This window comes from Nymphaea colorata, chromosome 6, assembly GCF_008831285.2.
Source record: "Nymphaea colorata isolate Beijing-Zhang1983 chromosome 6, ASM883128v2, whole genome shotgun sequence".
NCBI classification, from domain to species: domain Eukaryota; kingdom Viridiplantae; phylum Streptophyta; class Magnoliopsida; order Nymphaeales; family Nymphaeaceae; genus Nymphaea; species Nymphaea colorata.
The window spans coordinates 4647006-4674479 of NC_045143.1; the positions used below are offsets into that span (position 1 = coordinate 4647006).

The 27474-nt window shown below is 37.3% G+C and overlaps 1 protein-coding gene across 1 annotated transcript; it reads left to right on the top strand.

Moving 5' to 3' along the window:
- Nucleotides 1-2238: 2238 nt before the first annotated feature.
- LOC116256009 (protein NAP1) lies at nt 2239-27025 on the top strand. The gene is made up of 24 exons (XM_031632123.2): nt 2239-2609; nt 2805-3273; nt 3672-3746; nt 4953-5033; nt 5188-5268; nt 5425-5507; nt 10260-10344; nt 11443-11568; nt 11688-11795; nt 12893-12937; nt 13087-13229; nt 13398-13530; nt 15998-16108; nt 16199-16277; nt 16390-16583; nt 17520-17665; nt 18412-18493; nt 18686-18796; nt 19687-19812; nt 19891-20030; nt 20116-20212; nt 23337-24328; nt 25767-25979; nt 26248-27025. The coding sequence occupies exons 2-24, from the start codon at nt 2854-2856 to the stop codon at nt 26738-26740; spliced, it is 4164 nt and encodes a 1387-aa protein (XP_031487983.1). The 5' UTR covers nt 2239-2609; nt 2805-2853; the 3' UTR covers nt 26741-27025.
- The last annotated feature ends 449 nt before the right edge of the window (nt 27026-27474 follow it).

Sequence of the window (27474 nt, forward strand, 5' to 3'; positions counted from 1 at the left end):
AACAAAATGGGTCCTATAGATCACCGTTTATATCGATTCAGAGTCTCCAGTGAATATCAAAGAGATTTATCCAGTCAATCTAGAACCAGCATGCCCATGATTTTGCTCGTATATAGACATTCTCATGAATGTCACATTTATATGCTTTTATGGCCGCAGTTGGCTGGAACTGAAATTGGGTCACCTGGTGATCATGAAACAGAAGAAACGAAAGGATGACTATGGAGAAGGACAAAAGGATCTTTTCTCTACGAATAAGTGAGGTTCTTAAGTAGAACTTTTCTTGTCAAAATACTTTAAATCTATCAGCTTTTAACACGGTTCTCATCAAATAATATAGCGGGTGCGTTTTCTTTTTCTTTTCTGATGACGAGAAATCCTTCGAAGCCCAGACTGTTCACCTGATCACATGCTTCTTGAGAGGAAACTCTCGGTTGATCTCCCACCACGACGACAACTCATAGATAAAAAGGAAAAAAAACCCACTTGGGTTGCAGAGAAACATAGAAAGGCAATCCAAAACACTTAGAAAGTTGGCTTCATTTTGTTGGCCAAGGGTTTGCGTGATCTACACTTCGCTGCAAACTCACGCTACAACGCCACTGACAGGGTGCTATCTTTAATCATAATGTTGTAAAACGTTATCACTCTGCAACATTTTGCTCATAGGTCCAAATCCAGAATTATCTATAAAAGGTTTACAAGTTGATAAGAGTGCATGTGGTTGAAGTAGTGGGCAATTTGAATCTCATCGTCCACGGTGATGGTATACTCCTACCATCCTTATGGTATGGACTATGTTGATTTCGAATCCGAACATGAAATATGATTAAGGATGAACGGTTTATGTCCCTGCATTAAATGAAGAAATCATATATAATCAAGTTGCAGGAACATGACTAGAGAGAATTGAACCAACAAACGCATATCAAAGTTGCATAATACTCTTGTCATTGGAGGAGCGAATTTTACACCGATAACGCATATCAAGTAAGTTGATCGATGAGTTAAATTTGGCACTAATTGAAGAAGTACACATCTTTAGCGGCACCATTATATATAAAATGAGCAAAAAACTGAATGCAGCAATATAACAATAAAAAACTTTTAAGGGGCTGGTGTGGGCAATTGCTCACCCAGTTGACATCAATGTTGTTAATTAATACCGGTATGGGCACTATATTAGCTTAATCATCCGTAGGGCATTATCTGGGGATGTGCATCCGCATTGCCTTAAGCTTTTTTCTTTTTTCTTTTTTTTTTAAATGTGACGTCTTTTGAATGGATTTAAAGACAAAGAAATAGAAAAATATAAATCTGCATGGGCCATGCATTGTATTTGCTTACTCATACGCGCCAACACTAACAACATGGATCGACATATCATGGATCGTAGCATGATTATGATTTACAAATTTTTGTACTTTCAAGAGAAGTTTATTTTTCCTCTTAATTCAACCAGTATTAGCAATTTACTACGTTATTATAAAAAATTTCTTTTGGAACAAACGTTTTTCAAAACTGATAAAAAAAACTCAAAAAACTTAATTCTCAAAACTAAATGTTTTAGTGTGTCATCCTGAAAAAAGTTATTTTCCAAAAAAAAAACAGAAATGCCCTCATCCACACAGCCCAGCACAGGGCTGGTGTTAGGACCGAAGAGGCGAGCTGCTTTCGTCAAGATTGAGTTAATAATAAGTTAAATGAAAACATACTTAGGATGGATTGTTAAGCTAACATTTTTGTACAACGGCTATTGCCTCATTATAAGTGCTGAAAAGTTAGTGGAAATTTTTCTTTGAACGTACACTGCACTTCATCAATCCAAGGCCGAGAAAGGTCGCAGATTTTTCTTAAAAAAAAAATCTTTTGTGATGAAAGGCAGTTCTATGATTGTAAGGGTGTAGCATTGTTGGTAGCAAGATTGCGTAGAGTCACTGTCAATTTGATTCTTATAGATGCTGTTAAATTATAAATAATAGAATCACAACATCTCAGTTGACCGTGTATAATCCCTAGTTCCGATGCAATACAGAACCTTGAAAGCTTATTACATGTAAGAGTTTTCGGTCTTCTTTTCCGACGGTTAGAGTTTCCAGTCTGCACTAATTGGGAAAAAAGGAAAGGCCAGACATAAATTTGTAAATAGCAAAAAAGGCAGACATATATTTGTATACAGCAAATAAGGCAGCCATAAGTCGTATGAATTATTTAGGATAAAAATGAACGTGCTCAGTATAGTGGATCCTGAGCGCTGCGACCCACCAAAATTGAGTTGCAGATATGATATAAGCGCGTAAACCGCGATTTAGTCGCGGGCATGTTGAGATTAGACAGAGCAGCGGTCGTCCTAGATTCTTGTTTGGCTAATGTGAAGTAATTTCCAAGCGAAGTCGCTTCAATTGCAAGAGATCGAACAATAAAACAGAAAATTTTCCGAAGAAGCAAACTCCTTTCACTCATCACGCTTCTGTCTCGCGCCAAGTTTCTTTCGACGCTCCCACATCTGCGATCAACACTTCTTGTGCTATTTCTTTGACACAGATGGAGATCTTGGGAAGTTCTCATCCTTTTCGTTCTCCGTAAAAGTTTCTTCTCCTACATTCCAGGTAAGCCTTCTTGGATCGCTCTTTGTTAGCCATAACGTTTTTTTTTTTCGCAGATCTCCTTCTGGCGTTATGGTTTTGTTTTATGGATCTCGGTGTATGCGTGTGGCAATTACTGCTGCCATTCAGGGTCTCGCTTAGTGTTTTAATTTTGCAGAGTTTGTAGCTTTAGTCAACTCTTTTTCAACATTCGTGCAGTTCTTGTTGGTGATTTCTGGTGAACTGAGGGGGAGAGGTATCGACCACCATGGCCAGGATGAACCAGCAGCAGTATGGTTATAACCTAGAAACTTCCCCAACTCATGTACACCGATCGAGGGATCTGGACAGCATGTCCAGGTGGACTGAGTACCTCAGCTCGGAAGCGGCTTCACCTCCTTCAGTAACCTCGAGTTCAAAGCACGTCGTCTTCTCGATGATGCCTCCGAGTGTTGGCAGCTTTCACAAGGGCCGGAGCATGGAATGCGTCTTTCAGTTGACCCAAGTCGCGGAGGGATTGTTGGCCAAGATGCACAAGTTTGTCCAAATTTTGGACCATCCCGATCCCACACAGTTCGTGTTCTCGGATTCTTTCTGGAAAGCGGGGGTGCTCCCTGATTTCCCGAAGTTCTGCGTGCACCTAGCGAAGAAGTTTCCGGAACATCCCAGCAGCCTTCAGCTTGAGAAGGTACAGATTGCAATTTCTCGTTGCTGCTTGTGCTAGCTTGCGGTTGAAATGTATTGCTAGGAACATGGTTAACTCAAACTGCCAGCATTGTACTTATTCGACCGGGGTTCTTCTAGGTGTTGGAGCTGATGGTGCCATATATCAATATGTCACACTGTTTGCTGTTATCAGTAGTTATCTTCTATTTTTGTACTTTTGATTTCTAGTAGATACATCACATATCGGATGTGTGAATATCTTCTCAGCCGACATAGCTTATAGAACCCCGAGATATTTCTTTGGAGAACTATTGTGTATGTTGAATGGTGGACCTGAGGCATGTAACGCACCTCTGCACCTATTCCTGTTTTATAGAATACGGATTCTAATTTGATGTATGGGTTGATTTTGTAATGCAGGTAGACAAGGTTGCATTGGAGACTTTGCAAGAGACATCTGGAAGTTACTTGCAAAATTTAGAACCTTGGATTGAAGTAAGGACTTGACCCTACTGAAAACCTCTTAGACTTTGAGGCTTTTGCATTTCAAATATAGCAACCACAGAAACCAGATAAGGTTCTGAGCACTATATTACTATTGGTTGGATGCTTATCTTCTCTATGAGATTATGTCTTGGCACTATTAGTTATGGGATGAAACATGCAAATCATAGGAACTAACTGTATTTTTGAAATAATGTGTAAATGAATATTTTTTGGGATATACCACCTTCTTAGCTATTGCTAGGTTATGAGATATGCTGCTTGCACTACAAACCATGCATGAAAAATCTTTGTGATATTTCATACTGTTTGGTAGATTATAAAACTGTCTGTGTTCTGAATAAATAAATAAATAAATGAAAACATACATGGAGAGGGAACACAAAGAGCTTCCTTCTGAACCACGATAATGATACTGTTACCTACTGAGCGTGCATGTGTTGCATTCTGGTCATAAGCAAGCACACAGTTACTGTATAACCATCATTAGCATGCAATATAAAGATGACAAAGACAATGTTATGCATGATTATCTGATGAGGAAGAAATAGTATATGCCTGAAGGAAGCAGTGTCGATGGTTGAACTTCTATGTCACCATTCAGCCACTGAATCACATGATGCTCTTGCTGAGGCCAAGGAATGATGATAAAATAATCTCGACTAGCATGCTCCAAATTCAGCATAAATCACTTGGCTAAATTTCATTGTGATTATCTGATAAAAAGACACTATGTGTCTGACAGAAGTAGATTCAATGGTTGAGATTCTGTGTCACCATTCAGCTACCCAATCACAATATGCTCTTGGTGAGGCCAAAGGTTGGCAAAAAAATAATCTTGATGAACATGCTTCAATTTCACTAGAAATCATTTGAATGAATTTCACTTGATTTATTTTTTTTGTTTTGTTTCTGTAACATTTGCATCCAAGTTTTAGTGCAAAGCAATTTATATCTCCTTTCTTGCGTTCTAATGAAATGTTGCTTCTTGCTACTTTGGTTTCTCAATATTGTCTGGTTTTGTGTGTGTGTGTGTGGCTCTTTACTGTATTTTGTAAATGCAAGCACATGCTTGCCCCTCATATTCAAAGTTTTTCTTTTTTAACTGGAAGTGCTCTGGTTTTAATCTGAAGTCTGAACATTTGTTTATCTGTTTTTTTGTTGTCTTTGCTATGGTGGTTGTGTGGAATTTATTAGCTTCTCGTAGATCTTATGGCCTTCCGGGAACAAGCTTTGCGGATTATCTTAGATTTGAGCAGTACAGTAATCACATTATTGGTAAGTTTTTCCTTTTCTTCTTTGGTTTCATAGGTGAGATAAGATTGTAGTCACATCCTATCAGGCTATTGTGGATAACCATTATAAAGTTTAAGTTTGGTTGACAATTTTGACACTAATTTTAAGCTGTTCTAACATATATTTAAATTTGCAGCCACATCAAAATTCCTTAATTTTACACGCATTTATGGATCTTTTTTGTGCCTTTGTTCGTGCCAATCTTTCCTCTTCAAAGGCAAGTATTGTCTCGATCATTTGATGTTATTATTATTTTTTAAATCCTTTACCTCATGCAGATTGCTGATGTATCTGCTACCTTGTGAACTGCTGCTGTTCAATTCCTTTTTCATGACTTACCATAAACTTGAGAAGGCCTATTTGTATGTGACAGATTCCATGGAAAATGATTCTGCAAGTGTACAATCTTTTGCATCTGTTAACAAAAGGGGGGCGTGATTGCGAATTTTATCACCGGTGCGATATACCTCTTTCTGTTTGTTGTTCAAACTTAATATTCATGGAGCGGAATTCATTATTTACTTACAGGAATGACATTTATTTGTTGAACATGCTACTGTTTCATTTTAATATTTGGAACATCAGGACCTTTTCATAGTGCCTTGAACATGCAACCTTATTATTCATTATCCTGTTTTACAGCAGCCATGAGAATATCATAACTTGGTCTATTTAGCAACTTATTTGTTTCATATTTTGGCTTTTCATTCCATTGAGATGGAAAAACCATGAAGTGTAAGTCAAAGGTCAAGAAATGCATAAACACCTACTAATGTGGTTGTAATCTTGAAACAAGAAAATACACGGACATTCTTGGCAAGATACCGCACATGGGAGAGAGAAAACTCTGTAATTTACTGTTATGAACCATGGATTCTCACTTCGGGGTTAGGAGTGACCCTCCACAAGACCTGAAAATCCCTAATGCCTACCCTACCCCTAATTTAGCCTTTTTACAAGGCAGAATGGATTGCATCCAACTCTTGGAATTTCCAATATAGACCTGGGGTCAAACCCAACTTTTGAAGTTAATTGTCTTTCTTCCCACTTTTGGTTTTGTCCTGATGACTCTTTCACCCTTTAAGCTGCATCATCCACCCCATCCCCAAATTCATCAAGTTGAAAACAACAGAAGCCTGTGTTGTTACTCTCTAGAGCTCTCTCATGTCCATATTTCTGGTCCTTCATGAACTCATTCAGCAAACCACTTGGTTTTAACTTTTAAGCCTGTGATCCTTTGGGACAAGCCACTAATCAATCACTCTGTGAGGTTTTGGTCCGATATTTCCCTTGGAAATATTACAAGAGCCTTCATTTCCTTGGAAGGGATTAAGGTGGGGAACATGTGACAAAATGAATTAGAGGGAATATTGCATTACCTACCTCGATGATAACCTTGAAGGGTGCCTTTCCATGCTGACTAATTTTTAAACTGAACCAGCTCTTTCAATAAAAATTGCAATTCTGTCAGTTGTTATCGTAGAAGATAGAACTGCTTCATCAGATTCCTTGCATGCTAAGTTGTCAAAATTGGAAGTGGGAGACAGGTCATTCAGCACCCTAAGGCGATTAATAGGCATTAGTCAGGTCTAGTCAATTTGAGTTGGTCCAATTCAATTTACTATAATTAAGTGCATGCATTTTCACATCATAGCCACAAATATCATGATATTTTTGAAAATATCATGATATTAACAAAAAAAATGAAGAAAATGATAAAAACAGGAAAATATTACGATATTTGGAAAAAATCATTAAAAATCAATTTGTCACAGTTTTTTCGTTTATTATTTATTTTATTTTCTGTTTTTAATTTTTTCAATTTTTTGTTTCATTGTTTTATTTCCTCTTGTTTTCAGTATTTAACATGGCCTCTTAATGCAATACAATACTTATTACCTTATCATTTTTATCATTTTAACTGGATGGTTTTTTATGTCTGCTTATTCGTTTTACTTTTTCATTTCTTGTATTTTTGTCGGCAAAATTTTCCCAAAAAACAATTTGGCTGAAAAATACCTAAGAAAAACCTTGCTGATAAAGACCTGATTACGTTGTTTTTTTTGGCTATGCTTCACATATATGGAAATAAAAACAGAAATGTCTGTGCAAATGCACACATATATTTTATGGGTCAGGGAATAGTCAGCTGAGTGCTTATGGTAACTACTTGACTAGTCCAACCATCTAGTTGCTGGCTTGAACTTGAAGCACACATTCACCGGTAATTGACTTAGCTGACTAGTTGGACTAGTCAGGATTTGGATAACTATGCTTGCATGTCACAAATTATTACTTGATGATTCAAGAATCTCTTCTCTGTAATGCCACACATTATCATATGTGATATGAGTACTCAGACCAAGAAAGATATTTAATCTGATGTAAAGTTGGTATACAATAACAAACATAGGATTTGCAGTGTCCTATTTATCATGTCCTTTTTCCAATCATTTTCCAGGCAATAGGCTGAACTTGTTTTTAGTTTGGTACCTTGCAATGCGGAGTGTTCTTTCCAAATAGATATCAAAATCAGTGTCTGTATTGTTGGCTATTGTTCGAGGAATGTCATTCCATTGTTCAATGTGATTATAGGAAGCCTTTGCTACTAATCGTGTGGCATATGGGTGACGGAGGAAAACGAAAAAGCTGCCTTTTGACGGGCCATCTACTACCACCAGAATCACTGTCTTCATTTAGGCAACCCTTTGATAAAGTCTAGTGAACAAAACATGTATACATTAAGGAGTTGACAAAGGTTTGCCTTGGAAGTTGGATAGCCTCATATTGCTTTTCCAACAGGCTTGGCCATTCCTTACTGACTTCTCTATGTCCTGTTGCATTCCTTTCCAGTAAAACACACAGAACATGCGCTTGCAAGTTCACCCTGCACTTGCATGTCCAACTTCAGGAGATTCTTGGAATTGCATCAGTAAATCCGTTATTAGAATGGAATTTTTGAGGATGTATATTCTGCCATCTTAGGTCAGGAATTGAATTCTGCCATCTTAGGTCAGGAATTGAATTTTCTACCTTAAATGGGCCAGGTGGTGGGCTTACATTCTATTTTCTGTTTTAATTAGTTGCAGCTCTTCAGATCATTGGTATTTGGCACTAATTTTTCCCAAATTTCTGCTTGGGAAGGCATGGGATACAGAATCGCCTTGTTTCTGCTCAGGTTGCCTTGACTAATGGCTGAATTTATTTGTCTCCTTTCTGTACCTGAACTTAAAATTATACAGTAGCAACTTAGCTCACCACCTTTTCTAGCTGGGTGTTTTTTTTGGTCCACCAAGAATTGAAGGTTTTGGTGGTTTTCTTGAAGAACAAATTTCTCATTTCTGTTCTAGTAGTCAACAAAATTACGTAAGCTCTCCTTCATGGGCAGGCAAGGCTTTAAATGGTGTCTTTATTTGTCTTGTTGAAATAAGAATCAAATGTCCCTGCTGTAAGAGAACGATCCCCATTCCTACATTACAGGCTTGAGTGTTGAATTCTTGATTAGAATTGGCGAATGCATCCCGGGGGAATGTCACCACTGTCTCCTTGAGCCTCCAAAATGCATGTTCAGCTTTAGCTCTCCACTAAAATCGATCCTTCTTCAATAGCATCATCAAGAAGGCCACTATTTGTCCATATTGACATACAAAGTGCCTGTAATACCAGTCCATCCTAGAAGTCCATGTAGCGCCTTAATGGATCCTGATCTAAGCCATTGTAGTAGTGCTAATGCCTTCCCTTCTAGATGAATTATGGCTAGAGTCAATCACTGATGGTAGGCAATTGCTTGGAAACCCAAGAATTGCTTGGCTGTAAACACCCAGTTCGACGGGTCCTCACCTGAAAATTTAGGAAAATCAAGTTTAGTAATTCTTACCTTAGGGTCCCGGCATCTTCCTGGCATCCACAGATAAGATCTTCCGACCATATTGAAGATCTCTTTTGATCACCATCTGGATGCTGCTTATCCAGGTCCATGCCTCCTTGTTGTGGTGTCTGTCTCTGTCACCATCATTGCCTGCCTTGGACTAAACCTGTTCAAACCAGCTGCATGATTGGCATGAGCGTTTTCTTGATTCAACAACCACCTTATCATTTCCTTTTATTTCTTTCTGATTGGCTTGAATTGTTGACATGAAAGCATCAATTCTTCTAATTGACAGTCAAGACCTCCTCACTGCTGCCCCAAGGTTTCTACTTTCTAATCTTGCTTCCAAACCCAGGAGAACCTCATCCATCTGATGCCAGTGAACCATTTAAATAGCACCGGTGTCTCAAGGCTGGTCCAGTTTACCCAGCTGCGATGTCTGCCATTTTTCTTTTATTCGAAGTTTGGCTTTAATACCAGATATTGATGTGCTGTCTGCAGGACTGACAACTTGCACAAGAAACAAGAAAAACATGCATGCACCTTGGCAAGATACCACATACATAATAGAGAAAGCTGCCTACAATTTACTTTAGTAACCATGGTTTCCCACTTTGACTGGAGAAGCAGCCTTCCACAAGATATGCAATGCCTGCACTAACCCTAATTAAGCATTTTTATTGGGAGGACTTTACATGGATCAAATCCCCACCTTGGGAACTCCTAAATAAGAAACATATCCGAACTCCATTCTTAATGCTTATTGCCTTTATTCCTACTATTGTTTTTCTACCAATGACTCATTTAGTTTTTGAGCTGCACCACATAATAATAAACAAAATAGTGCAACAAAGTGTAGGATATAACTGCAAATATGCTATTAACACATCCCCTTGAAGTGAAATGATGATGCTGTTATATCATGATCTTGCTTTTACAATAACAGCCTTGACGTGACTCCTTAAAAATTCTGATCATGTGAACTCTTGATTTAACAATTTATAACGTCATTCCGACCTATGTCCTAACTAGAACCTGTGCTCCAAGCCTCCAATCTTGTCAACAAATATAGGTGAGGAGGTAGGAGCTCTTTTTCTGCAACAAGTGATTGTAATAGTAGTTACCATTTCAACGAGACAAGATCAACCTCAAACATGAAATATTGTTCTAGGATTGCTTTTCAGGTTCCTGAGTAGCGTTGTTTTAATTAGTGAATTAGCATTCAAATGTTAAGCTACTAATAAATTGAAGTTTATAATGTTTTTCTGGATACAGGCAAACAAAGTAATGCTTTTATGAATGAGCTGTATTGCTAATTGATTGTATATCCTGAATGACAGGTTAGTGCAGTTTGTTGACTCGTATGACCCCCCACTTAAAGGACTACAAGAAGACCTCAATTTTGTTAGCCCACGTGTTGGAGAGGTTGTTTTCTTAACAAGAGAGGAGTTTCTTCTTCTTGATCCTGATTTATTGAATTTTTAGTTTTTCTCTTTATGTGATAAAAGAGCTGAAACTTTTTTGTTGCTAGATCGTGATTTTTCACTTTAAATTATTGATCTTTTTGCATTTTATTTTGATAATTTAGGTTCTTTTTGTTTCTTGTCTCTTTTGGTTTTTGTAAATCTTTTTTATTTCCATCTCCAAATCCTGGAACTGAATGCACATATAGAAACTTAGGGTTCTCCAGATTGGATATATATCTTCTGAAATATTGAGATCGATGATTAAAAGTTAAGAAATGTTGCCAGGAGTATCTTAGATATACAAAACAAATATGGAGATTGGTTCCTAGAGAATAGAGAGCTGTTAACTGTAAGATTGATGCATAATAAGTTTGGGTCAAATATTAATAGGCTTGAGAACCTTTTTTGATATTATATTATATTTATTCAAATTGTTCGTTAAATATATACATATATGTTCTTTTTTTGAAGACTCTGTGGGCATATTTGATTGCTCCAATAACCTATGTTTAATTTAAAGGTTATTTTCAATGTACTAAAGGCAGTCAAAGACATGGTGACTTCCTTCACCATCATACATCTTTTTACACTTGAAATCGAGTGGAGAGAGTTGGTGGAGGAGAGTCTGACTTTCTTCACCCAATTTTAGTGTGAAAGTCATCCTTGTGAAAGTACAGTCATGGAACCATTATACAGGATCAAATGTGCCCTAGAGCTTTGTATGCTTTCAGCAATCCCTGGAAAAAAAAAAGGCAGGAAAATAAAGTTCTCACTGTATGCAGTTCATGGGAACCCAAAACATACTATGCAAATATTTATTTGTATTATGATCCAATCATGTCAACAAGCTTGAATTTTTACGTGAATGACCATATACAACATCAATAATAACTGTAATAACAATGACAGCTGTAATATCCTTATCATCTCAACAAGATTTAACTTATCAGCAATTTTATGTGGTCAAGCCGACTGTATGTCACACTGTCGGTCTTTTTTCATGTTATTAGTCATGTCATTCCCTTAAACATAACTTACCTTCTACTTGTTATGGCAGGTTCTGGAAGCTGTTGGACCTATTATCTTTTTGTCTACAGACACCAAAAAGTTGAGAAATGAAGGGTTTTTAAGCCCATTTCATCCTCGGTATCCAGATATACTTACAAATTCTGCTCATCCTATGGTATCATGTGTTATAAGAAACTTTAACTAGCTTCATCATTGTCTTATTGAAGTCATTGCACTCCTCTAAGATGACATGGTTTTTGAAGCATTATTTGTTCATTTTGTTTGTTGTTGCAGAGAGCTCAAGATTTAGCAAATGTTATGGCCTATCAGGAGTGGGTTTTGCTTGGTTATCTTGTCTGTCCTTCTGAACTACTTCGAGTTACTGGCATTGACATTTCAATGGTTGGTATTATAATCTGTTCTCTGAATCATATCATGTCGCAAATGTTTTATGTATATGTGTGTGTGTGTGTGGCAAAATGAGTTGTGCATACTCAAACTGCTTTCCTTCAAGAAACTGTTTTTCCTTGTCAGGAAGGGGCACACGGTGGGCCATACAGATGGTTCAAAAGCATTAGACACAATAGGCACAATTGAGTAGATATATATGTGTGTGTGTGTGTGTTACAAACTTACAATGCATCTATAGGTGTTTGTCATCACGAGTTTGTATGTTTGATATGTATAATGAGAGAGAGAGAGAGAGAGAGCAGTTATTGGTTCTCATGATTCCTGTCCAACAGTAGTGCCTGTACAGTTCATATAATAAGGTACCTTCCTGAGTTCAGCTGTCTACTGCATTTTTGTCTTGCTACTATATGCTGATTTGTAAAGTAAAAGAAATCAGCTCCTGTAAGACAAGAAAATTTCTTCTAAAGCTACCCTAATCTCAAAAAATGTCTGCTAACCTTGTCATATGAGTCCTGGTGTGGGTGCAGACACCACTGTAGAACATTATCAAAAACCTTGGGTGCAGGGACAGAACTGCATAAGCAGGTGTGTGGATATATATACCTTAGCAAATAATAATTTAAGCAAATGAATGCATATATTCAAGGTCTCTATAGTAAACTATAAATTGACAAATAAAAAGTACCATAGTATACCAAAAGCTACCAGATATCATTTTTCCTTGTCCAAGCTGTCTCACTCACCTGTTCCCATGTCCAGCTATGTCAAGAAAGGCAAGAACCCGTGTCGACATAGCTGCTAGCATGTTCAGTTGATAATGTGTTGATTTGCAGTAAGAATAAGCTAATAACATTAGGTTGTTAACTCTATGATAATTGCTCATAATGAAAAAGATCTTTCAGACTTTATTTTGGAATGCATGGTGAGGTTAAAAGCCGCTTGAATTCTGTTGACACCCTCTTAATGTGTATGCTTGCTTTCTTCTGCTTATGCACCATTTTCTACATATCTAAACTTTGCTATAACTGATTCTTTTGTGCATTCATGAGTATTTTGAACTTTAAATATTCTCCAATGTTGTGTGGCAGGTCGCACTCAAAGAAAACTTCATCTTGCCTTTGTTTAGGGATGAGGTACTGCTCAGTCTCTGCATATGTGGTTCGCTGTAGTACTTCCCAGTGACAATAATTCTTCCTTTTTGCTATATACATCCTCAACACTCAAACTCTCAACATTTGATTTTTCACAGTACTTTCCACTAACAATATTCTTCCTTTTTCAGTATATACTATTGCATGAAGAATACCAGTTGTATGTTCTTCCAAGAGTATCTGAATCCAAGAGGATGGCCAAATCTGGGCGCACAAAACAGAAAGAAGCAGATCTAGAATACACTGTTGCCAAGCAGGTTGAGAAAATGATTTGGTATGGATTTTCATTTACTGTAGCCCACAATTTTCATAGTACCTTTTCTATTGGAGTTTGATTTGTTCTGTTTGTCATAATATCTGTTGAATTACAAAATGGTTATATACTGTGGTTGGGCGGTTCTCTTGTGTAATATAGTTGTCTGAAAGTTCTTATGAATTGCAGTGATGTGCATGAACAAGCATTGATGACCTGTGATGCTATCCATCATGAGAGGCGAGTTATGCTAAAACAGGAAATTGGTCGGATGGTTTTATTTTTCACAGACCAGCCTAGTCTTCTGGCTCCAAATATTCAGGTTCCTCTTTGCATGAAGTGTGAATTTTATTTATACCTTCTTTCTGCACTCATCTCTTTCCCATTTTAAAAAATATTGATGGGCTTTGGTCATTATCTCATTGTTTAATGCACTTCCATTGGAAAATCAAAATTGTCTTCCAGATGTTACAGAACCTCTATTTTTGAAGACTTGAACATCTGTATGTTAGTTTAGTAGCATGTTTGTCATTTTATGGCACTCTTTGTTAAATGCTTGTGTTAAGCTCTCAATCCAGATTATGAGAAGAATCCATAAACAAAACATGGAACAACTGAAAAACTAGAAGAAGAAAGATGATAGAAAAACAAGAATGGAGGGGAATTGAACTGAATCAGAAACTCGTAGTGTCAGACTAGATTATTATGTTAAATCAAGTCTGCCGCCAGGAGAATAAAAGGCTGGTTGCATTACAACTTGATGAACGTGGAATCCAAGAACAGAAGACATGTACAAGAACAGAAGACGTGTACAGACAGGTAAAATAATTCTGATTTCATGGCCACGACCACGAGCGTTTAGTACAATAAAAATAAAGAAAAGCTGATATGAAGAGATCTGGTTTCTTGTGAAAAAATCTTATTTCACATGAACAGATATTCAAATATGTGCAGATTGAAAAAAGAATATATATATATTTATACACACACACACATATATGTGTGTGTGTGTGTGTGTGCATATATATAAAGAACCTGATCAGACATAAAATCAGGGAATGAAGATAAGCAAAGGAAGCACAACATTGCAAAAGGAAACAAATTCAGCATTGCGGAAAGGAAGGGACATGAAGAAAATAAAAGGGGAGAGAGTGTGTGTAACACCCCATAAATTTAGTCCCGTATTGAAGATTGTGAGATCTTCAAACGCTTATAAAAGTGGGTCATTAATGAGATGATTGTCCTGGTTCCTAGCCTTTTTAGGGCTGGAGCCGAAAATGCTAGGGGGCGGGTTGGGATCCGAACCAGGAGCCCGAGCCCAAGAGTGGGTCAGGTTGTTACAGTGGTATCAGAGCTGGTTCAGCACTCGGACCTAGGGTCCCACACGCGCGGACGCATGTGCCTTAAAGGGGGTGGATTGTAACACCCCGGAAATTTAGTTTCGTATTGAAGATTGTGAGATCTTCAAGCGCTTATAAAAGGGGGTCATTAATGAGATGATTGTCCTGATTTTTAGCCTTTTTAGGGTTGGAGCCAAAAATGCTAGGGGGTGGGTTGGGATCTGCCCAATCAGGGACCCGGGACCCGAGCCCAAGAGTGGATTAGGTTGTTACAGAGAGAGACAGAGAGGAAATCAGAAGTAGAAGACTTGGAAATGACACAAATCTGTTGAAACTTGAAAACGCATCTTTTGAGAGGAAAATGCGGCCCTGGGTTCTCAACACCACTCCGGTATCATGTTAGAAATCTGAAAGAACATTCTAGAATCAGTCTTTAACAAAAAACAGAGAGCACAATGAAGGAGAGAGATAGATGCCGTTGCATTAAAAAACACTTAGGGGTGGTAACCTAATTGTGCTTCATTGTAAAGTAATTGTTTATTTTATAAAGGACAATTATGTACCTAATAAGTAATGCGTAATAGTAGCTACAGTAGGACAGAACAAACATGTCATCCGATTCCGATCCCCATAAGTCTTAATGCAAAGCTGCACTTTTTTCAACATAAAAAAGTTGCCAGAAAAGGTCAGTTGATGTCATTTGCTAGCATTTTATAGTTTTCTTTTATACAAACGTTCCAGCTTACTGCATGTAAAGCCCATTTCCTTTGTTTTTATACCTGGAGATGTTGAGGAGTCAAAGATAGTAAAACCTCACCCATTATCGAGATATTGTTCACTTTAGTCACCTGAAAAAAAGAAGACATAAAGAAACTCTCTTTCAACTCGCTCTCACACATACAGAACCCATACACACTTGCGAGCATTTTAAATAGCCATGTCATTTTGTCTTAACTTTAGTTCTGATTGATGCAGTTTGTACCACAAGCAACATCTGCTTGTGTAAAGTATCCTGCTTTCTCATATGCACCTGTATGTGCGTGCAAAATGTATGTGTTACGTGTCAAGTTACGTTTTTCCTGCATTAATAATTTAATTCATGTCATGTGTTCACCAGTATTCAACTATTCTCACAACTGGTTTTCATTAAACAAACTCTTCTTGGTGGTCATTAATATATTTGTCATTTGGAGAATGTGTTCCTGCCCTTGTGAAAATGGTCATTCCAGTTATGCTTTGTTCTGTTGACAAACTTGTGCATTTTATCTAGTGAAGTGATGTTTGCTGCTGCATTTTTCTTATTTCTTTGCCTGGAATGCTGAGTTCTACTGAAATAAGCTCATTGTGGTTGTCTTTTCTTTTTATACAGTTGTATATTTTCTTTTGTTTTTTTTTTTTAATTTTCATTTAAATGTGTACTGATTAAATGTTACATATGCATGATGTTAGATGGTCTTTTCTGCATTGGCTTTGTCAAGATATGAAATTTTGTGGTATTTCCAACACATTGGAGTTTCATCCTTGAAGTCCAAAGGCACAAGGATTACACCAATCGAGATAGTGAGTATTTTGTTCATGTTCACTTGATAAAGCTGGGTCCACATGAATACAGTTCCTTTATCTTTGAATACATTCATACTTTTGTGACAGGATGCAACTGATTCTACCATTGGATTTTTACTAGATGGAATGGACAGACTATGTTGTCTGGTACGGAAGTATGCCACAGGTGAGTTCTTATCTTTTTCTGAATTAATATTTTCACTCTGCTCCATCAATCTCATTTTATTAACAATATTTTAGATCTTAAGCTTATGTTTCCAATTTGGATGTTCTGGCAGCAATAAGGGCGTATGCATTGTCTTACTTATCATCATCAGCAGAGAGAATACGTTTTCTGTTGGGTACTCCAGGCATGGTAGCGCTTGACCTAGATGCAACTCTAAGAGGGCTTTTTCAGCAAGTCATTCAGAGTCTTGAAAGCTTACCGAAGACACCGGGTGATAATGCTCAGTCAGTATCATCCTCCCTGTCGGTAAGGATAGTTGCATTTGATTCCTCTGTTAAAGGAAATATTACTCTCATCTGTTTTTTTTTCCCTTAAAACAAAAGGCATGCTCTTATAGTTTAGACATTAGTGAAAAATAGTTGGAATTCTTGCAGGGAGCATAGGGACAGGTAATGATAACTTTGATTTGACAGATAATGATAAGTTTGATTCTGAAAGGAGCTCTCTCTCTCTCTTCTTAACTAATGAACTGAAATTACCTTATTTTCTTTTTTGTGAATAAAAGATGCAAATATTGTATTTCAGCAGGAGAGAACTAGAATGATTCCAATGCCAAGAAATCCTATCAAAGCTAGGTAGAGGCAGTAAGACCTGATAAGACCTTTTCTTTTGGTACATAACCATATTAACAATTTTATTTATTTATTATCATAGACAATGTTCTTCACATGACATGCTTTATCAGTAAACTAAGTTCTTGAACAACTCTAGTATAATGGCATGGCTAATCTTTTTATTGTTTTCTAAATCAAGTTAGTGCTACATTCTGGTCTTGTCAAGACAGTTTGTTCTAATGTCAATACTGTTTGTTAAACTAGTTCAGATTTTTTTTGCTTAATGGATATTATATCTTGGATGATGCTATTGGTGATCTTAGCTCAGATAACATAAGCAACTTGTTGAATTTAAAGAGCAATGGAGCAAAATTAAAAAAAGTGTGACTTCTTATCAACTAGGTTTAAGACAATTTGTCTGTTTACTTTTTTCATTTTTGATCCCCTTGAGTTTTGGTTCAGCATAAGCAAATAACAGAGGTTGCCAATGTTCTTGACATTATGTTACACATAGAATGACCATCATTTTACTGCCTCTGGAAGCTCTTTGAGCTTCATTTTTTGGAAGATATAGATGGAAATCATCTATTTTCTTTCTGATGTTTTCCTATATATATTTCTTTTACAGGAGTTGAGAAAAAGCTGGCTTTCTGTACTGATGATAATCACTTCTTCGAGATCATCAATAAATATCAGACACTTGGAGAAGGCTACAATGTCCACTGGGAAGGAAGGATTAGTTTCTGAAGGAAATGCTGCCTACATGTGGTCCAGGTTGGTGAACATTATAGATCTTAAACCTTTTCCTTCTGAATATTGCAATAGTGGCCCTTCTTTTTTCTATTGATCCAACCGGCAGTTTCATACTATTGAGAATGATGTTTGTGAGACAAATGTAATTTTTTTTCTGAGGTGGCTGGCTTATATGTTTTAATATGCAGCTATGAATTTGTGGGGAGTCATATTCATGTTTTTCTTCATTCTTCCCCATTTTTTCCTTCTTTTTGAAAAAAAAGCTGTTCATTCAGTATCAATTGCTATTCCTGTCAGTCTTCCTTGTGAGCCATGTTCTTGTCTTGGTTATTGAAAATTTGGATATTACAGACTTCCTTAGTGCTAGGGACATAGCACTTTTTCCATTTGGGGTCATGGCGTTGAAGAACATTTAGATGAGTCTATTTAAGTTACTCTTGGATAGACTATAATCAAATCATGGCTGAAAATTGCTTAGGGGCCATTGAATCCTTCATAAATTCAACAATCCAGATCATGTTGTTTAACAAACAACTAGGGTCAGCAGCACAAGAGGAGCCTGGATCCCCATGTGCACTGTGGTAACCCAGCTGCATTGCTTCGGGCTCTCTTTCTCTCTCTCAGGGTGCATGTGTCCCTTCCATAATGCCACCGGCCAAAACCTGGCTACGGCACTCCAGGATATGTGTGTGTGTGTGTGTGTGTGTGTGTGTATGTATGTATGTGTTGTGCACTTTGTTTTTTATTAAAAGGTACAATTATTTCAGGTGTATTGATGAGCTCGAGTCCCAGCTAAGTGAGCATGGAAGCCTTCACAAGCTATACTTTTACCATCACCATCTTACGACTGTAAGCACTATTCTTGTTATATCATTCACAATCAACTTTCTGCATGGCATCCTGTGTTAGATTTCTTTATTAAACTGATCTTTGTGGTGGATCTGCATGTATAACCCTGAAGTCTTGGTTTTTGATGACATCATGTTGGATCTAGAAGAAAGATTTTGTGGAATCATTTGTTTGAAATTTTCATGAATTCAGGTTTTCCGAAACACTATGTTTGGGCCAGAAGGACGTCCACATCATTGTTGTGCTTGGCTTGGAGTTGCTAGTAGTTTCCCGGAGTGTGCTTCACTAACCCTGTCTGATGAGGTACACAACTGATTTTATTTGAACATTATTTCTGATGTAGATTTTCATAGATACAAGATGCATCATTTTTGTAAGTGAAACATGATTGCTCTTTTACTTTCCATAAAGGGAAAGTTCCCTTTCCCCTTGCTTCGATTATAGCGGATGGTTGCTTTTCCTCCTTTTGTATGGGGAACTTGTTTGATGTTTCTTTCTCTTCTTTTTTTTCTTTTTTCCTTCTGCTGTTCACTCATCTTTTCTAAATTCTGTTGCTGTTTGATTTCCACTTTGTTTTCTAGCTGATTCTTGAGAGAAACTTACACTTTGTAGAAGGGAACTACTTGGAAACCTAAGTTAAGTTGTTCCTTGATGCCTCAAACTTAAAATAGAACATTTTCTATGCTAATTTGGCAAGTCATATGCCAAAGAATTCGGTTATTGGACAAGGATGATTCTTCTAGCGGAATGGTTCTGTGAGTTTAATTATTTAAAACCTTTGTCAGTGCATTTTAAATGGCCATAAGTAACGGGACCATGAGTGGCTGATAATGTCTAGACTTGTATGGTAGACAAATGTTGCATTAGGATCCCTATCAACCTGGAGACAAAATGGCAGTAGCTTGGTATATCATGTGATTTGTGATGCTTGATTAAATTTCATGTCATTTAATTGTGAAACTTTTGTTTAAATGCTGAACTCTTGTTAGTTCATTTTAGTTAGCCATAACTAACTATCATGAGTGGCTGATAACATCTTGACTTGTATGGCAGACGTAAAATGTTTCACTGGAATCCCTGTGAAATCCTGACGATCATAAGGGTTCTGTATTGAAAACTTGGCATCTCATTAATTTATGATGCCTGATTGCACGTCATTTTATTCATTTATTGTGACATTTGTACTTTTCCAGATCACTAGAATTGGAAGAGATGCTGTGCTATATGTTGAATCCTTGATTGAGTCTATTATGGGTGGTTTGGAAGGTCTAATTAACATTCTTGATTCTGATGGTGGATTTGGTTCCCTTGAACACCAGGTTTGTGAATTATGATTTCCTTAGTTTATTATAATGCAATGTCATAGATCAAGACTTATGCTTCAAGGAATGTTTCAGCTTTTTCCAGAACAAGCTGCTATCCGCATGAATTATGCATCAAAACTCTCAAATTATGCAGCAAAATCTCCAAAAGGAATAACCATATTGCCATTGCCTGGTCGTGAGAGCTTTCCTGAGAATAATAATTCTGTAAAAATGTAAGTTCCTGAAGATTAGTTTCTTGTAAGATGGATGCATCAAACAGTCGAATTAAGTGTTTATTCATTTTTGCTTCTGAATCAGGCTAGAAGCTGCAACACAGAGATTGACAAATTTATGTTCAGTTCTCAATGAAATGGAACCAATATGCGTCCTGAATCATGTCTTTGTTCTCCGGGAGGTAGTATTCTTTTAACTTCTGTAGCTAGCTCACTTTGCATCTTTGTCAAAATCATCTGACTAGTATCATGTGCGAATGTATATGTTGCCAGTTACTCTCTCTTATTCTAGTTAACGGATTGACACAGAGATGGGTTTATTTTTCTGTAATGTCTGGAATATCCTACCGTTTGGCATGCTACTTACTGTTAAATGAAAATTTATCAAGATATACCTGCATAAAGCTCTTTTCAGATGAACGAACTTGTTACAGCCAGGTCACCTTGTTTAGCAAGATCTGAGCCATTCTTCTTTGACATACAAACCAATTTACTTTTTTTCATACAAACCAATTTACTTTTTTTCAGTTTATAGATGCATCTTGCATATTATTATCTGACATAAGAATGACTACTTTTGTTAACTTACATGGAGATGAATGTGGGAATAATTTCATTTTAATTCCTGCAGCCAATTGTGTTCTTCTTAAGCCGACACTACCACCAAGCAGCTTCATCAATCATCACCCACTTTGGAACCTAAGATTTTGATTTTCCAATTTCCTCTCATGTAGGTCAATGTTTAGTGTAGACCAGATTCAGTTGGATATCGGTCAATTACAGTTCATACCTAAAATATTACCCTATGTCACCTGAGTGCCGGGTGCGGGTGTAGGTGCAGGTGCTGGAGCGGAACATCCCAAAAAATTTAGGTGTGGCGGTGCCCCGAGGGTATTTTATTATTATTATTATTATTAATTTATTAAATATATAACAGAATAAGCATGTATATGTTACTATTACAATTTAGTTATTAATGTATATAACATACTTGAATAATTGTATTGCATAGGAAAATATCAGAACAACATATGTTATATAAGTAATTTAGTCCAGTGCACACCCGACTCGATGCGACTCGGGTGCGGCAGTAAAATAGAAGAGTCCGGGTGACTTAGATATTACCATTAGATCTAAATGTGCTTATGGATCTTAAAAGATTTCATTAGATATAGATGAATCCTAGCCAGCATGGAATTTACATCTATTGCAATGGCTTAAAATTACACTTTGTGTTTTTTCTGGTATATTTTGATATTTATTGGTTAGTAATTCATGTTCTATTTAAATTGTAAGTGCTTTTATGGTACATTGGGAGCTAGAGATGCATTTAGGTCATCCTGTTTTTCACTTTTTTGAAACATAAATATCTTTTAGTGCTAATTTACTTAGAAAATGTTGTGCAAGCCTCACTCTTTTTAAAGGGTTTACAGTGCACGTTGTTTGGAAGAGAGAGACGTGCATTAGTTGAGGACCTCAAGTCACCTTATTAAACATTTTTCTGGAAACTTAAATATCTTCCCACCCTTTATAGGTCGTGGCAGAGAAAGGTGGTGGGGGGAGAGGGGAGGGGGGGTGGGGAGGAAGGGGTGGGTTAGAGAGGGTTCTATGTGGTCGAATTAATTAAAAGAAATGAATTTTATAGTGATTCCAATGAAACATTTAAATACAGCCAATGGAACATTTGAGCTTAATTAGCAAGAAATCTAATTATGTTCTGTGTTGGGAACTTAAGTTTCTTTTCCTCATCCAACTGAAGTGTTAAATATAAATAAATGAAAGTACATTGTATAGTAACAGCCACAAATATCGTTCTCGGGAAAATATTGGCAACGTTTTTCTCTGGTTTTTTTCGGCGAAGCTATTTTTCTCAGAAAAATCTTGGCAATTTCTAATTTAAATAAAAAAAATTATGTAAAAATAAAATAAACAAAAAAAAAAGGAACTTGAAGGCGTAAAGCTTGCTCTTCTTCTATTGAATAGTTGAAACTTAAAAGATAGAAAGATAGGTGGGAGTAAAGGAATGCCCAAGCCCCAAAGGCCTACTGCTGGACTGCATGCCCTCTTCCTTCTCACGTCAGCAATGCCCAAGCCCGAAACCTATCATGGAGGGAAGAAGGGCTTAAAAGCCCTAATTCTCTTTCCCTTTTCCGTTTTTGCCATTAAAAAGAAGAAAAGAGTTCAAAACTGTCCTGCTAAAACGTTTTCATTACAAGACTACCTACCCCTTTTAAAAATGAAATGGAGCACGTGCAGTTTAAAAGTTTTAAATTTTTTGAAAAATACCAACAATGCCCCTGTTTGACCGCAACTTTAATCAGGGACGAAAAATGCGATAAAATCGCGTTTTTATCGCGATAAAATCATAATATGTCTTTTTTGGCGATACTTTGAAAATATCATGGCATTTTTCCTTTTTTTTTCGTTTTCCTTGTTTTTATCGTAAATATTGCGATATTTGTGGCTGTGTTGTGTACACATGTGAATGAGCGCATACCCATGCACACACATGGCCATGTCACCGCATTCAAATTTTCTAAATAATAAATATGCCCCATAACAGTGTCTGCACCCACATCCTGTGACATAGGCCCTGGTCATCATCATTATTGTGAAGTGGAGGACTAGTCACTCAGGAAGACAAGAACTTTGTTCTTCGTGAAAAGGATGAATATTTTCCGTCTGTTTTGTGCAAAGGACTTACAAAAGAAATGCTATTAATATGTTGCTTCCATCAAGTTCCTCGTCCCCCCAGAAAAATAGCATCCCGAAAGTGAGAAATGCAGCATGAATTCTAGGATCCCATGCAAACCATAGAGAGACCATCATGTATGTCACATTGTAAAACTGGTAGCAAATGCTTCGTAGAAATATTGATGCTGTAATTTTTGGTGTGTTTAATGGGCAAAACTTCTTGAATTCATGAATTGAATGTGACATAGCTTTGTTGATGTGGCAAAAGGTTCACACCAAATTCTAGATTCATCAAATTAAAGAATTGATATGAAACCTAAGGTCCGGAGTTGTGCTCCCCACTTTGCTATTCTCACTGTCAGAACATCAGATCTAAGACCGGGGAGGGTCTGACATTAAATCCACGGCTAAGTATGAGAGACTATCCTTCAATTTCACATCTCTCGTCCATGATACAGTAAACTGCAACTCATTGTTGATATGATGCAAGTTGAGACCACAATGCAGATGTACTTTCTTATTGTTGTGGTGCGGTGCTGCATACTTCTGTTTATGGAAGAATTTGTTTCTGTATAGACAGCACCCAATAGATCTAACCTTTCTCCTTTACAGTACATGAGAGACACTATTCTCAGCAACTTCAGGAGAAGAATGCTTGCAATACTGAAGACTGACAATGATCTTCAAAGGCCTTCTGTGCTTGAGACCTTGATACATCGTCATTTGAGGATTATCAATTTAGTGGAGCAGCATGTCAGCATGGACCTTACCCAAGGAATTCGTGAGATCTTTCTGAGTGAGGCATTCTGCGGCCCCTTGCATTATTTGAAACCTTCTGTTAAGCTTGCAGAGTATGCTACTGGCTCTGCAGTTCAGATTGTTTGTGACTGGTACATTGACAACATTATCAAAGATGTAAACAATGTGGGCATCCTGTTTACTCCAAGTCACAAATGCTTCAAAAGTGCAAGGCCTGTTGGTGGATATTTTGCAGATTCAATTGCTGACCTTGCAGAGTTAAAGGCTTTTGTTAGACTTTTTGGAGGTTACGGAGTTGACAAGCTTGATCGATTGATGAGAGAACATACTGCTGCTCTTCTTAACTGTATTGACATTGCTTTACAATCAAATCGTGAAGCGCTTGAAGCAATCTCAGCTAGCTTCCATTCTTGTGATCCAGTTGAAAAAGAATGCAGCGTGAAGCAGATTGTTGACATGGAAACAGTGATTGGTTTCTGCATACAAGCTGGGCAAGCACTGGCTTTCAGTTCGCTTTTGGCTGAAGCTGCTGGAGAAGTTTTGGATGAGAATGTTCCGTTGCTCTTTTCTCTTATGTCAGGGTTGACAAGGCACTTGCCTGTGGAGATACCTGAAAAGGCTGAAATAGGTAGACTGCGAGCTGCTGCAAGTAGCATTAATGTGAGTTTTGATCATGATACAGATTGGGTGCGATCAATTCTTGTGGCAAGTGGATGTGCTAATGTGGGAGCACTGAGTCTCTTGCCATATCTATTTGCATCGTTTATGACTTCCAGCATTTGGAGCATAACCAATTTTAGTATTGATACTGGAGGATTTAGCAACAATATTCACTGCCTTGCCAGGTATTACACGTTCTGTGCATATTTTATGTTTCTGAACTAATAAAGATGTAGTACTTCCTGTTAAGATGCATTTCAAATTTATGAAATACTGGCTATAAGAACATCTGCTTTAAAAACGTTCTTAAATAGTTTTGAGTCGGCCATCCAAAAATTATTAACTTGTATTAGGTTTCCTCTGTGGTTTCTGTATTTCATTTCTTTGGTCAAAGGCAAAACTTAACTTCTGTGTCATTCTTTTGTTGAAGTATAGAAGATATATATGCATAAACTCATCAACAGCATTCATGCCACTGAGTGTTGGTGTATCTTTTTTGGTCTATCCAAGTTTGCCCATTTGTGAGAGATTAATGGTTCAATACTGGAAACATGTTTGTCTTTTAAAAATTTGTGCTTTCAAGGTGCTGTTGTGCTGGCCTGGTAGAAAATTGATTCCAAGGAGGTCAACAAATTTACAGGTGGCTCTTAAGTAGCTGGACAAATTGAAGGGGCATGCTCTTTTTAGGCTGTTACTGTTTACTAGCGGTAGACATGACATAAGGCACAGATTGAGCTTTTGGAAAGCTGAACCTGGTTATGTTTGGACTCACAAAAATTTCATACGGGTGCCTGGATAACATTGCACCTGGTTTGGCGTCAAGTGTGAGGCTTGATTTGACTTCAGATTTCAGTTGACATGGTCAGGACCAAAAATAGCCTGTGGCATGTCATGGCCAGGCACGAGAGGAGCCTGTAATTGAATTTTTTCAGGCATTGTTTTTTAGGATTCTGGATTTTGCTGGGCTTCATTTGCAGGTTATCATATAGACACCAATGTGAAAAATAAGATGAATAAAAATAGGATATGAAAGTGGTTGATTGGACTGAGGTAAACATAGGAAATATGAATCTCTGTCATTGACATATAGGGCAGATAGATCAGAAGACACCCAAGGCCACTATTAATTTTTTAATGGATAATATTCTATTTCTTCTTTGATTCTTGGCCTTTACACAGCGTATGATACAGTGGTAGCCAACATTGATCTCGGGATTCGAGAAGGGAAAAATCCTGAAACATGTCTTCTTAATTCTTTAGTCTTTGTTAAAGAGACCCAGGGTATATTTTGTTTGACTTAAACACAGGAAGCTTCACAAGTTCATTGGATGTCCTTTTGCTGTATCTACTTGTTTATCCCGTTGGTTGGTTGAAAGTTTGTAAGCTTATTACTTCTGGTAATAAAACTTGACAGACTATAGAAGTCAACAAGAAACCTGTGCAGAACTCTTTTTTTTATATAAATAAATAAATGTTCCTCAGATTTTTTGCTATTAGCATTTCTAGTTTCATATAGTTTCTTAATACCATATTTCTTGTTGTCTTTTGTTCTTGGTTGCAAAGTAGGATTAAAAGCATTGTGAATGTATAAGTCTGCTTCATCTGTCTCATCTACTGTCACAGGTGCATCAATGCGGTAATTGCAGCCAGTGAGTTTGTTAGGTTGGAAAGAAAAGAGCTTCAAAAGCAATCTCTTTCAAATGGTCATGCTAGTGAAACTTCAGATCCTGAAATCCAGAATCTTTTATCTGTTGAAGCAAGCATAAAATCGGTCATGCAACTCTATGTGAAATGTGCATCTTCGATGATAATGGATTCGTGGAATGAGACTAGCAGGTTTTTCCTTCATCATAGTTGCTTATGTTATTTCATTTAAATTAAATCTCTCCCCTCTTGGCTATGTTCTCTTTCATATGGTTCAAATCAGAGGCTTTTCTTTCTGAAACTAATCATAAAGATGCTTACAACTTTCTTGTTCCTAATATAAGTCTTTTATATTCATTGAATGAAGTTATAATAATCGTGTTACAGCTTTTTCTCATTGTCATGGATTACTGAACTGTTTAGCTAATTTATCTCGTCATGATTGTGTGGTATGATGAAGGTCCCATCTGGTTCCCAAATTGATCTTTCTGGACCAGCTCTGCAAGATATCCCCATACCTACCGAGAAGCACAATCGAAGTGCATATTCCTTACACAATCCTCCGTTCAATTTATCGACAGTACTATGGAAACTCACAGGTCTCACAATTGGCTTTGCTGAGCCCATCCCCACGCCAATCCCCAGCAGTACTTCTCAGCCACGCATCATCACCTGCAGCCAAACTCAACAACGTGGATGCAAACCCAGAAGCTTTCCTAGGCATTTCACCTGCTCTAAGAACATCTGGTCCAATACATCAGCAACTTATTGAGCCTGAGAATATGGACACGAGGCAAAATGACAATAAACAGCGAAATATGCGTCGATCTGGTCCCCTGGAGTATAGTTCAAGCAGGAAGGGGAAACATCCTGGAGGACCTGCTTCTGGCAGCAGAGGCGTCAGTCCACTGCCAAGAATGGTTTCCAGATCTGGTCCATTGTCGTACAAGTAGATGATACTATTTGATTGTTTTTGTAGAAGCTGTAGTATGCCTGTGTCTCTTGGTTTTGTGCCATATGCATTGCCTTCCATGTAATCTGTAAATATCAAAGTCGGCTCCAGTTCCATCTTAAATTTAATGGGCCTCTTTTCTCTTCTTCGTTTTTGTATTCTTGATGAAGCCCAACATGAAATGAGAAGGTTAGCGTGCAGTCTCTTGCTATTATCAACTTTCGTTCTGCTGTGTTCATTGTTATGAATTATGATGATGTTATATTCGATTAAAATTTTATCTGAATTGACTCTTCGAGCCTGCAATTTAGGTTACCTTGCACATCACTCAACACAGGAAAGCTTCTCATCTTGAAGATCGAACGGCTTATAATCCCACCTCAGAATACCAAAATAATTTCAGCTGCCCACGTTTGACTCTTAATGCTCATTTAATATAAAGCCTTCAAGCCTTCGATATCTTGGGAGAATTCTCTGGGAATGGGAATTAAAAAAAGCGTGGGGCATGGAAACATGTAAGAATATACTGGTTTAGAAAACATAGACAAATTGTCTTGGGTGCACTCGGGTGTTGACCAGGTTATTCGTGTGGAATTTTTTTGGCAGCATGAAAGTTGTTTTAGTCGCAGCTATCATGAACTCGCCTCTAACATGATTAGCTTATATCACTGTATCTGATGGATCTAGAATCGCTGCCGTTCGTTTTCCAAGATCAAGGGTCAATATCGTGAACAT